Genomic DNA, 13384 nt, shown 5'->3' with positions numbered 1-13384 from the left:
CAGGGCAGTATGAGAAGCTGAAATGTCCTTGACTTAGTATAAACACTGCTTAGCAACAACTAAAACATCCGTGTGTTACCAACATTATTCTCATCCTAAATCCAAAACACAGCGCTATACCAGCTACTAAGAAGAAAATTAACTTTATTCCAGCTAAACCAGGACAAACTTTTAATTATGATTTAATATTATAGTGTGCTTGAATCAAACTAGTAGTTTTATGATGAGATGTATATCCACCTTGGGGTGATTTCACCTAAACAACATTTGCTTAGGTTGGTATGAAAAGCAGGACAGAGCCAAAACTTCTAATACACATAAGAATAAATTAGCTTACTTTCTCCTTACCCATAAAACCAGTTATCCTGGTCAAAGAATTAAGGTGGCTTACCAAGTTCCTTTCCTGACAAATCCATTTTTGACATTTCTTACTGCTTTATTGTCCATCCTTATTTTTTATATCATCTTATTAATTAACAATAATTACTATCATCCAACATGTTTCTCGGCATCCAGGCTGGACAGAATTTTTAGTACTTTCTCATTTCACTTCTAGTTTTTTGGTGTTTTTAGACAAATACTTGTTTGCCCTTATTAGCCTTCTGAGATCTCAACTATCTTCTATGCATTTCAAAAAATAATTAAAGATTATACTGAAGACAATGGTTCTGATAGTACCTTCAATATTACTTTAATAATTGCCAAGGTGAATACACTGAAGTTATCCAGATATTGTTTCAACTTTTCTTACCCTATTCTGGACTGTATGTCTCTTGTTAAAATTAACAGCCATCAAGCATCTGATCTTGAATTGTTATTAATCTTCTTTTTCAAAGAGAGCAAAAAAGTCAGTGAGTACTGAAGCTTTCCCTTTTCCTTCTACTTATTTTCTTTCTTTCCCTTAAGTAACTGGCAAGAATCTCTCTCATGTTTAATCAACAGTTACTTACAAAAAAATTCTGGTTGGTGTTTGTGTTTCCTGCTACCAATATGCTATCATGCAACTCTAACTCTTGTGTTTGTATTATGCTCTTGTATTCTTTTGTTTGTTTGTTTTCATTCATCAGATGATATCATATGATCCTTGCTTACACTTTTCAATTTTTTTATGTTGCTGGTTCTATTACTTCTTGGACATGGCAAAAAAACCTCCACCACCAAACCCTTCTGAGGCCGCCGTATTGGCCTCTGATAACGTTAATGTATTTCCTCCATACTGGGAAAGTTTGCTGCTGTACTTGAATGAACAGGAACTCTTAACATTCTTGGATTTTTTTTTCCAGAGTGACCACTCCTACCAAATCTCTAACTTTTATAAAATCTTCTTGTGAGATTAAAGCATTTTCTGATTTCCCAGGCACAAATCACAATCTTCACACACTTCTCATTTTTAAGTTTTAAAGCATGGATTTTAGAACAATTTAAAAATTGTCACTTTCTTTTTATTAAGTAGGGTAAGCCATTTAGCAATCCAACTGAATACATGGTTTAATTAGGTTCAAATGGTTTAAGCTTTAGGTACAGAACTGCTTGTAGTCTAAAAGAAGAAAAATTGCATACCCCCTGAGAGTTCAAGAATTCTGCTCCTATTCTGAGTTAAGGCAGTTGACTTCTGGACACAGGCAGATAACACCATGGCAGCACTTTCCAACTTTACTTCCTGCTCCTCCTGACAAAGAATACAGGTCAGAACTTCTTTCTCAGCAACAGACGGACCTCGTTTGGGACCCAAAGCAATTCTGGAGTAATCAATTGCTGAAGACATGCTGTAAGACCATAAGTGACACAGATATAAGATAATCAGAAGGCTTTTTCTAAACAAAGCTATTCTTCCAGGCATCTAAAAATGTCATACACTACTAAAATTTCTGGTTTTATACCAAAGTGCTTTACAAAACCAAATGACAACCAAACAATAAAGAAACACCTCAATCCTCACTAAAATGCAGTATTCTTTAAAAATAAAAAGTGGAAGCCAGCGAAGACAGAATAACACAATGAAATTGATTGACAGCAGGAAATTCAAGAAGCTGTATTCAATGTAGATTAGATTAAATATATTTTAATCTTACAGACACACTAAAACTGTTTACCATTCTTGAAGAAAACATACTGAAAATGAATGCCACTACCTTAATTCAGTGCTTTGTGACACAGTAAGTTTCCATATTTTTTTAAATATTTGATATTCCAGAGTCCAACAATAATTTATAGAACAAGATTTATCAAAGATCAAAGCACACAGAAGTGATCTGTACTTTTCCAGCAGATATCTCTATTTTCCTGATTAGTTTTGTGCAACCCCAACTAGACCAAAATTGTGAGCTGTATTAGGCATACTATATTGTTGAAGCATCTCTAGAACAGGAGCAATCCATACCAACAAAATTATAACCAATACAAACCAAACATCTTCAGTATGAAATTAGATTTTAAAAACTAATGAACAAAAATATCAGCAACTTGAGCTACATGAAGCATATTTTCTTCACTGCAACTTAACCTTAAGGCATATTGGCTTTCAGATTCTTTCCAAATTAAATACTGAAATTTTCATATAAAGGTAGACAGTCACCTCCAAAATCACAGTGTTGTCATCTCAGTAGCTTTTTAATGACATTTTTTCAAATGTTAAGCAATATAAGTATCCACCATTTGAAGAAATAATTAATTTTCTTATCATTTATCTCATGCTGCTCTACAAAGTGAGTCCTTACATTAGCATACACATGCTAGTTTACATATAATTCTGTAAAAGAAGATGACTTAAAAGTAAATAAAGACACAAATTTACTGACTGGGATGACATAATCTGTCCCTTCAACGTACTTTCAAAATTTTTATGTAGCATAATGAATTTATGTAGCAGGCAATAACTCTTCCCACCAGGAGTCTGGATGTCTGGTTTTTCTTACCTTTCTTCCTCCATAATAGCATCTTCTTTCCCCTGTGCCTCCAGTGTGTTTTCGTACAGGAGCTTATGGGTTTCAATGAAATTCCTCTGCAGTGCAGACATCTGGGCCATTATCTTCTGACGATGCAACCTAGCTGCTTCTGCCTTTCTCTTCCGCTCAGCTTTCTCTTTATCCTGAGTGCTCTGTGTCTTACGATAAAAGAGAATAAAGAAATCACAGGCAATAGAGAACATAAAAAAAAATGAGAAGAATCTTTCCCCAACTATATGCATTCTAACCACTGACATTAAATTCCCTAACTGACAACACTTTTAAAAAAAAAAAAAAAAAAAGGTTAACTGCTGTCTGAAAAATGTCAAACTAAAATCTTAAATGTTGACTAGGTTCACTAACCTAGTCAGTAGAAAGAGATTTTGAGGGATCCACAAAAGGTCACTAGTACAATCCCTTGCCCAAAGACAGGATCAATAATATCTGATCCATTTTAATTAGGTGCTTGTCTGTTCTTAGGAAACTTTAGTGAGCTGAACATAACAAGCCTCCTCCAGTGTTTTGTTATTCTCCCCATATTCCCCCTACTAACTATTCAGTATCTCCCTCACAGGAATTTAAGAAAATTTTATCTTGAACTATCTATGGACGACACAGCAAACAGATTGTTCCTACATTTTTGCGGCAGCATTTTATGCATCTGAGGTTGTATTTTCCCCTATTCTTCTTTATTGTAGACTGGAAAACTACTCTTCTTCCAGTATTTCCTTATCTATCATGTTTTCAAAAACTATAAACTAAGTATTTATATGCTTTGGAAATGTAGAATTCAAAAAACACAGGTAGATTTAATTAAAACGTATAAAATCTAATTCCTCTTAGTCAATTACTTAAGGCACAAATTCAACATTATACACATTACTTCCATTCACAATACCATTATTTTTTGAGGAAATGAAACAAGAACAAATTGCTCCACAAGTAGTGGCAACTGCAAGAGTCTCATTTCTTGCTGACTTTTGTATTTTGTTCCCTTACCTTACCAGATATCATATGACACCTTTCTCAAAAGAGAAAAACAGCATATGCTGTGGTAAGTTGAGCTATGCATGCAATGACTAGCCAAGAGATTGTCTGGCAACAAGCTGTTGCCAAAAAGAATGCATAAGAACAAACTGGCCTGTCTTTGCACATTGTCTAAGGGTAATCAGATTCTTCTTTTCTATTCAACTGCCAATTAAAAAAAAAAAAAAAACCACAAAAAAACCAACCCCCCCCCAAAAAAACCCCATACTCATAGGACTGCAGTAATCTTTGAAATCTCCATTTCACTGTGTCATTTGACCACTGGATTCAAAAGTTATTTTGAGGGAAGAGGGTAGAGACTGATATACAGACAGAATAATCACTTAAGCCTGATGTCTTTATACAATCAAGGCAAAGCAGATTAACCTGTTGGTAGGTCACGTAAATTACAAGACATAATTTTAAGTGGATTTGTATTCCTAAATATTGCACAATGACAACATAATAGAAAAGATGGTCATATCATAACAATAAGAACTGGAGAAATAAACACAAATATTTCTTCACCCCCCTCAGTTGTTTCACTTAACTTGGAAGTGCAACAAAAACCACATTAGCCACTGGTAATTGCTTGAAACATGCTTAGCATAAATTTCATTTATTAAAAATATTAATCTTGGAAACTGAATCCTATTTGTAGGCAATATATCAGAAATTAATATTTTCAAAAATATCAATTTAGGTAACGATAAATTTAGGCACCTTTTTGAAAACAGCCATTCAAAACATTAAATACAAGGCTTCCGTTTAACTTTTTTTTATTATTACCTCATCACCTTTTGTAGCTTCTGAGCCTGATGTAGCTGTTACTGTTGTCAAACTAGATTTTTCTCTCAATCTTTTCACTGTGTCAAACATCTAGGAATAGAGACTTAGATGTTAAAAATAAAATGCAATTTGGCTCTTATTACAATACAGACAGGATTAAAGCTCTTGATATTTAGTTTCATGTTATTCTGAGATTTTCAAATGGATGAAACCAACTGCCATACTCCTAAAATAACAAACACATCTAACTGTGACCGTATGTGCACTCCTGTAACACTGCTGTGTCTGTATCCTAAACCTGACGAGCACTGCTCAGTATGAAGGAAAGTAAAATCCTTCCAAATTTTCCCGTCTTCTAGCACTAATACTGCTAAGCAGCTAAAGCATCTGTACATCAGAAGAGTGGACAGAAACCGCTAGCTTATGTCAAGTAGGTGAGATGTGGATCATCCCATGGAAATAGTCACTAAAATAATGCCAAAACCTATACATCTGCAACAGAAAGCTTTCCAGCACATGCCAATTTAGTTAAAACTGAGCCTTCCATTTTCATTTACTACTTTCTCCAGCTATCTCTACTTTAATAAGTATCCTGAAGTTTTAATAATATTAGATATTCTACATTTACTATACATATCATTATGAAGTTAAATATACTTTTTAAAGTACATTTTTACTTTTGCCCTTAGAATTTTAGAAGAATAACTTATCAAAAAAAAAAAAAAATCTTTCAAACCTGTCTCCCTAATGTACCAGGATAGTTCAATTTTAATAGTTGAGGATAGTATTGGAACCCTACTATGGATTCTTACCCTCTTTTCCAAGAGCACTGTCTTCTATGTTTGCCACCTAAAACACGAAGCCCAAATGGAACAGGACAGTAGTATTCCTGCTAAGCAGGAGCCACAGCCTCCTATGTTAGAGAAAGCATCACAGCTCTAGAAGTTTTTCCCATCTCTTACTGGGTAATGGCAGTGAGTTGGATGGAAAAATTCCACAGGTCAAATGTACAATGTGGCCATTAGTCAGATCCATATGACTCAAGTCTTAATACAAGCAGCCTCTAAAATGCTTTCCCAATAATAAACTTTTGCTTATCGCTTGCTGTTATTTTGCAACAGAAATGTGAGGAATAAAGTTTATGTATAAAAGATGTCATTACTGGAAAGAGTTATCAAAACAAAAATTGACCGAATACATGAAAGCAGCAATAGCAAGTACAATGACTTGTAAGTGTTAACGCAGTATTCAAGGAACAATCTTGCCGGGGCGGGGGGATGGAATGTTCCAACAGGTTAAGCTTCTCAAGAAATCCTTGCAGCTGTAAACACTGGGTTATACAAAGGAACCAAAACATCCTTCAGAAAAGCTTTCTAAATTACTAAAATCAGATCATACTTGTCTCCCCCTTGTATACCTGCAGTATCCAATTGATTGTGTCCTTCTGTGCCTCTAACTGAGGAACTCTCCTTATTTTTTCCAAAAGCATTAACACATTCACAGCATTCAAGGCTGAGCTTCCCATTCCTTTACAAAGAAAAGAAAAATAGAAAAGCATGGGTCTTCAGGGGAAAAAAACCTCAATATTTTAATGCACATTTTTAGAATTGAGACAAATATATTACAAAACTTTTATTTTTTTTAATTGAGAAGTGATTTTAAAAGAGTTTGCTTACAAAAATACTGATTATTTTTGCATCCTTTATGTATAACTGGGGCTTTGTTTTTTCTGGTTATGCAAAACTAAAGCTGGTAAATAATTCTCTAACATCTCAATTGTAATTACTTTTAGTGTATTCCTATAGTTGACATGAAGCTTCTTAAACAGAAATACGTTCAGTGTGATAATACTTCTCCTTGCTCAAAAATAAGAAAAAAGTAAAAATAAAAAAAAAAAAACGAGAACTGGGAGTGTTTTTCAAACTCAGTGATGCCTCTTTACACAACACTTGAAAAACTAAATAAACACAGTTCAGCAGCTTTATGTATTTATTTATTACTGTAGGAGGTATTTAAAAGATATGTAGATGTGGTGCTCTAGGGACATGGTTTAGTGGTGGACTTCAACTAGATCTTAAATGTCTTTTTCAACCTAAACAATTCTATGATTTTACTTCACAATTCTTATCTCTGTTTCATCTCTTGAGTGACAATTATGTTTAGCTTGATAATGGATTTTTTTTTTTTCATTTGTTCTTACACAGTGAAGCAGAAACTCTAGATAAGATGGAAGATTATTTAGAAAATGTAGATCCCAACTCCCACTCACTAGTCTTGAATGTAAGATTAGGAAGTGCTCTGTAGAAATTTGGAAAAGTAAAGAAAAAGAAAAAAAGCACATTTCATAACCACTAAGTTTTGCTTCTATTATCACTACCATAGTACAAGACTTTTGCAGGTAAATCAGTAATTGTACCGCTCAGGAGTACAACAGATGGAGACAGTTTACTTAAATCCACTGTCATTTTTCAAGGAGTTCTTAGTTTCAACTTCAGTAATATTCTTGCAAAGGAAGAACCATTTTCAGTTATTTAACAGTAGTATTACTTTTCTATTTCTTTCTCAGGAAGAGAAGCACATCTCCTCTTCAACATACCTGGCAATTAGCAACAAAGGAAGCTAGTCCAAACCCGATTTCTTGATTATTTAAATTAAAAAAACAACAAAAAAAATTTAGCAGATTTTAATTCTATAGCAAAAAGTAAACCCTTTCTAACTAAAATCACTGAATGCTTTCCTGTAGTTTATTTTTGTCCTTATAAAATCAAGTTAGTCTAATTTACTCTGCCCTTTTAAAGAAAATTAAACATACGTGTTGCTTTATGATAAAAATCAAAGGTTACTTCTTCTTCTGGAGACCTCTGTAACTGCTGCTTCTCTTCTAGTAACCCTAAAGAAAGGAGATGAAGCACCTAAAAAAAGAGAAAAATAGTAAGTCTCATTCACTGTTGGAGGTCTGGGAAACTGACATATAAAGTAAGGATGTTTAATATAGTTCTGTACTATATGCTGATTATATCCATGATAAAACACAGAAATGAGAAAAAGTGCAGAGATCATACATGGAAAGTGAAATAACAATGCACAATATAACTTCCCTGCATATTACTTGCACTAAAATTAATAAACTTTCACACACTTTACATTGGTAACATGAATCTTGTCATTTTGCTGATACAAATCTATGAATGTTTGATTAATTCCATAATCCAAAGATTACCAGGTAAGGCAAGGCAATTAAATAATCTATGCACTCTAATTAACAAAACTGATTAATTCAACCAGTAAATTCAGGTCCTAAACCTATAAATATTAAAACAAATGAAATAAAAACCACCAAACTTCAACAATGTCAGTAATTCCTTTTTTATAAAGCAAAAAGTCACTGTGGTAAAATGAAATGTTTAATAAATACAAAGTTATACTACTTCATGACTGAGGTACCAAAGACATTTACTTGTTTGGAGACTTTGCAGCTTACAAGATAAAGCAACTCCAATTTCTTTAAGATGATCAAAGAGTTACTTATTTGCACATGAAGTTTCAAGAAAAAGATGAGGCAAGGAGAATTACGTCTTGAAACAGCTTCAGGGATGAGGCAACACAGGGGCCAAAGCAAAATAAAAAACTGAAGAATATTCCCAATATAATACTATTGTTTCACATTTCCATTTTACAGTGGAGATAAATAATTAGAACTATTTTGTTGATAAGATTTATAACTACATGTTTGGAGAAAAAAGTAAATTCTTATCATTCAGAGTTAATCTTTACATATTTTGATCTTATCATAAGCAGTTAACATGGTCAACACAGGAATGACCATAGGAAGACCAAAGCTAACCATACCATTTGGATCATAGCTTCAGTCCACAAGTGGGTTTCCAGTTCTACTGCTCTCTGAAGAATGGTCCGTAGTATGTGCATCATAACATCACAGTTCAGAATCCTCACCACATTGCTGAATGCAGGACTGAAGTCTGGAGGAGGTGGTGGTGGCAACGCTAGAAAATGGAGATGTGCAAATATGTTAATGACCCGGCATCTCATCAAAGATTGCAGGCAAGAAGTAGAGAGCACAAACATACTCATTCCAGTGAAAGGACAACTGGACCTTTAAATTAATAAAACCATGCTCAAACGCAATTGTTCACCTAAGTTATCTTTAGCAAAACTAAGTATTTGTACTGCATTCTTATATAAAACACATGCAAACTAAGGTAAACAATCAATCTGTCCTGGTTTCAGCTGGGATAGAGTTGATTGTATTTCTAGCAGCTGGTACAGTGCTATGTTTTGAGTTCAGTACGATAAGAATGTTGATAACACACTGACGTTTTCAGTTGTTGCTAAATAGTGTTTAGACCAAGTCAAGGATTTTTCAGCTTCTCATGCCCAGCCAGCAAGAAGGCTGGAGGGGCACAAGAAGCTGGCACAGGACACAGCCAGGACAGCTGACCCAAACTGGCCAAAGGGGTATTCCATACCATGTGACGTCACATCTAGTATAGAAACTGGGGGGAGTGGGGGCTGGGGAATTGCCACTCGGGGATTACCTGGGTGTCGATCAGCAGGTGGTGAGCAATTGCACTGTGCATCATTTGTATATTCCAATCCTTTTATTATTACTGCTGTTATTTTATTAGTGTTATCATTATTAGTTTCTTCTTTTCTGTTCTATTAAACCGTTCTTATCTCAACCCACGAGTTTTATTTCTTTTCCCAATTTTCTCCCCCATCCCACTGGGCGGGGGGAAGTGAGTGAGCGGCTGCGTGGTGCTTAGCTGCTGGCTGGGGTTAAACCACGACACAATCACAAGTACTTAGTTGTATCTGTAAATGCAAATCTTTAATACTTTGCACTGCCTTATCATTTATGTATCACTAATAAACAGTGTTTGAATTTTGCATCAGATATAAAGTTTTCAAGCAGTTAAACGAGAGTGAGCAGTGGATCTTCCAGAGTGTGGTGTCTCACATTACAGTGTCCCATGCCTAATATGGCCAGAGCTCTAAATTCTTCCTGCTACTGGGGCATTCTGATCATTTCTAGCTATGTACGTTTTCTGAGCTAATGTTGAAACTGGGTGATGTGGTGTCTCACCCAGAAGCCACCTGGAATCTTGGCATCTACTAACAGCAGCTCAACTAACGAACACCACAGCCTTTCCCTACCTGGGAGCATTGACTTAAGTCGTCTTTTCGTACATGGACGCCTATTTTGAAAAAACTTCTATGAATGCAGTGTCTCTGAAACCATCAATCTTTTGACAATTTAAACTGAATGAACTATAAAAAGTTACTGACAAAGGCAACACAGCCACCTAAAGACATATGCACAAAATATTTGCAACAAACTGGGTAGCCACATAAACACTTATCTTTGTGTTCTGGAAATGTATTGTCTGACAACTACATCTAAATATCTGCATTTTTTTAAAGTTCTACAAAATAAATGTCCCTGCTAAAGTTGCTAAAGTGCGGGGGGGGGGGCGCGGGGGGGGAAAAATTAAGAAGGAAAATCTGTCAACTGTAAACAGTGGAAGAAGAAACCAAAATTAATCCAAAGATATTTTTTCCTCATTATTTTCCAGCTGTCAATCTTCTGACTTACTTAGAACTGAAGGAAATTAAGTTTTTTCAAAGAGAATGTGATTTCCAATTTAACTGTGTCCCTCCCAAATAACAATGCCAGTTTATTCTTTTTCACTTCCACAGTTTTTCAACTGAAAGGAACCCAAAGCAAATAAAATTTACTCAGAATTAATTTTAACCATCTTGGGTATTAAATGCTATATGCCCCTGATTGTGCACAAAAATCAAAATACACTTTAGAGTAGGAAGTAAAGATTAAGGTATTGAACTGGAAGGGCATTCTGGGAAGAGAAAAATAACCATATCTGTTGCAACTCACAAAAGCAGGTGATAGTTTATTTTATTAAATTGTTCATTGTACTTATTTGTTCAGCTTACAAAGGCTTCCTCAAATCAACTCAATTAATGCTCGTGACTTGAATGGGTAAAAGTAAACTCAAAAGGGAAATAACATTTCTGTTACAATAGAAACATGGAGGATTATTGTTATATGCATTTGCAGCTTCTAAAAAAGAAAATTTTGATTTATAAAACTTAAAGTCTCAAGCAACTTACAGAATGGATATGAGCGCTAGTTCCTACAGCAACCTTCTCTACATGGCATTATATCATCTCAACATTGTGCTAGAGAAACTACTCACAAAAAAATAAACTTCTGTCTCCTAGTTACTCCACCATAAAAAGTCTACATTGTTCATTTTGTCAATGGGTACTATGCCATGTTTATTTGTCTACATGGAAATTAAACTAAACATTCCCAAACTCCTATCTTTGTGTTTAAAAAAGGGGGAAAAAAGAGAAATTTCCGGTGCTAATTAATAACAATTACTACAAATCACAAAAAATTTAATATGAACTCAACTATCCACAATTAAGTCACAAGACATCTCCCAAAGGTCATTTTATATGTACAACTACATACGCTACTGAATTATCACAAGTCATCCGTTTCAAATTTTTACCTTCATCTCTGTTTTCTTGTTTTCTTCTTTTCTTTTGTGTGTGTTCAGCCTATGGAAAAAGTAGTGTTGTTCTATCAGCATTTCTACAGAAGTACGCAATGAAACAATGAGAAAGCCTAAGCTAGAAATGTGGCACGATACATAGTCAATACTTGGTCGTGTAACTAGAATCTTGTCTGAAATCTGTTTAACAATATTGCATTTTGCATTTCAATTTGTAGTAGAGATGAATAATTGGACATACTTGCTTCCTCAATAAGAGTTATAAAAGCAAATTTTGGGGTTTTCCAATTCAACCATAATTCTTATCATATTTTGTTCTTAGCATGAACAGTTAACAGAGATAATACAGAAGTCACAATAGGAAAAATACTAATGCAAACCATACTACGTCAATTTGTATTAGCAATCTTAACTTCATTAGAAGTTTAGTTTTGAAGTTAGCTGCATATATTCTTTACTAAACCAGTTTCTTTAGGTTCCATTAATTCCTTTGATTCGGTAAAATTCTTTCAACATTGGTAAGTATGTACTATTTTTTAACCTTTGAGAGTGAACCTTACACTGCTTACCTTGCTGTGCTGGGTCTTAGTATAGTGATAAAAGAACATATTGAACTCCTTCAAGCATTCATCTTTCAGTTCATAAACTCCATGGCCAGACACACCCGGTTTCCTTACAGAGAAATATTTCATGAAATACAGATTAATAATGTATGTTCAGCACATCTTTGAATGTAAACAGTCCAGTAACACAATTCATTTTCTAAGGAAAAGCTAATAACAAGTGGAACAGTGATAGTTGCTTCCTTAACTTGAGGGGCATAGAGTGAGTACAGTTACCAGTCTTTAATTTTCAAGACTGTTTACTACTGTAAATCCTACCCAGCAGCAAAATATTTCTAGTCTATACCATCTACACCATACCATGTAGTCTCTGACAGGTATTTTTAACTTTATGGCTTAGAATTTCAGACACTGGATGTTACTGTATAAAATTCATTACTTTCTTTAACCAAGGTACAAAACAAGTAATAGAAACAGCTACTTTCCAGCCAGTGAGATTTTTTTAACCTCCCATATAATTCCCAAAGTAAAATTCCTAGGTACACCTATAGCTGCCCTTGATTAAACATAAACAAGCGAGCCACATAAAATTTAAAATAAGGCATACTGAAAGAATTAAAATTACAAGACATTTTTGTGACGAAAATAGCAGACATTTGAACTGTTTTTTCTCAACTGCTACAATTGATTGTTCTATATTTGCATATATATATATATGTGTGTGTGTGAGTTACAAAAAATTAACTCCCATCAGAAAGTTACAGCAAATTAGCAACTAAATAACATCTAAACCAGTGATTAGGTGGTGATTGTCAAAGGTACAATGAGTTGTGAAAGTTCCCAACCATCTCTGAAATAAAATCAATTTTTGAGGATTTTCCCACTGGGACTTGAGATTACTAAACTCCTGAGACTCCTCAAACTGAATTTGAAGAAAGAATGGGACAAAAGGAGGGAAGCAGCACCTTCAGATATTCCACACACTTTTCTTTCCTATGCATATTTGAAAGCATATATATTTCAAGACAGCAAAATATTAGCTGAACAGAGACTGTGCAGTGCAGCTTGTTTACCCCATATAATCAAAGACATCTTATTTCACATTCAAGCTACTTACAAAACAATATTAAGAACTTACTTAAATGTAGCCACTTTATCAATTACGTTCTCCAAGCCAGTTTCATTGTTCTCCTGGTAAAAAATTTAGTTTGGGATAAATACAATGATTCAAATATCTTCAGTATTATGCTAGGTGTAACAAAAATAGACATACAGACTTAGATCAGTTCCCCAATTTGTGAATTAATAAATTTTGCTCACTGTTATTCAGAAAGCAGATATTCATAGTTGACAAGTTACAAGGAAGTACCAAAGGCAAATAATACTTCCATTTAATCATGTAAAATTTTGTTTATAATAGAGCCAATCTCCAGAAACAGAGCAGTGCCTTACCCAACCTCAATGGAGGGAAAAACAGAGTTTTAGTCTCTCAAAACAGTGA

General features: G+C 34.3%; 1 protein-coding gene across 5 annotated transcripts in view; it reads right to left on the bottom strand.

Moving 5' to 3' along the window:
• UBR1 (ubiquitin protein ligase E3 component n-recognin 1) overlaps positions 1–13384 on the bottom strand; it is a 72576-nt gene that overhangs the window by 22523 nt on the left and 36669 nt on the right. For all 5 annotated transcript variants that reach the window (XM_010580031.1, XM_010580027.1, XM_010580029.1 and 2 more), the window contains 9 exons: positions 13022–13074; positions 11890–11992; positions 11318–11366; positions 8610–8764; positions 7573–7672; positions 6178–6287; positions 4761–4850; positions 2916–3103; positions 1561–1766 (listed from right to left, as the gene is read on the bottom strand). In XM_010580031.1, the coding sequence (XP_010578333.1) occupies positions 1561–1766; positions 2916–3103; positions 4761–4850; positions 6178–6287; positions 7573–7672; positions 8610–8764; positions 11318–11366; positions 11890–11992; positions 13022–13074 (1054 nt within the window). The remainder of the gene's footprint in view (positions 1–1560; positions 1767–2915; positions 3104–4760; positions 4851–6177; positions 6288–7572; positions 7673–8609; positions 8765–11317; positions 11367–11889; positions 11993–13021; positions 13075–13384) is intronic.

This window comes from Haliaeetus leucocephalus, unplaced genomic scaffold (assembly GCF_000737465.1).
Source record: "Haliaeetus leucocephalus isolate CR32 unplaced genomic scaffold, Haliaeetus_leucocephalus-4.0 Scaffold696, whole genome shotgun sequence".
NCBI classification, from domain to species: domain Eukaryota; kingdom Metazoa; phylum Chordata; class Aves; order Accipitriformes; family Accipitridae; genus Haliaeetus; species Haliaeetus leucocephalus.
The sequence above is the reverse complement of the archived record's forward strand: the minus strand, read 5'-3'. Positions and strand labels throughout refer to the sequence as shown.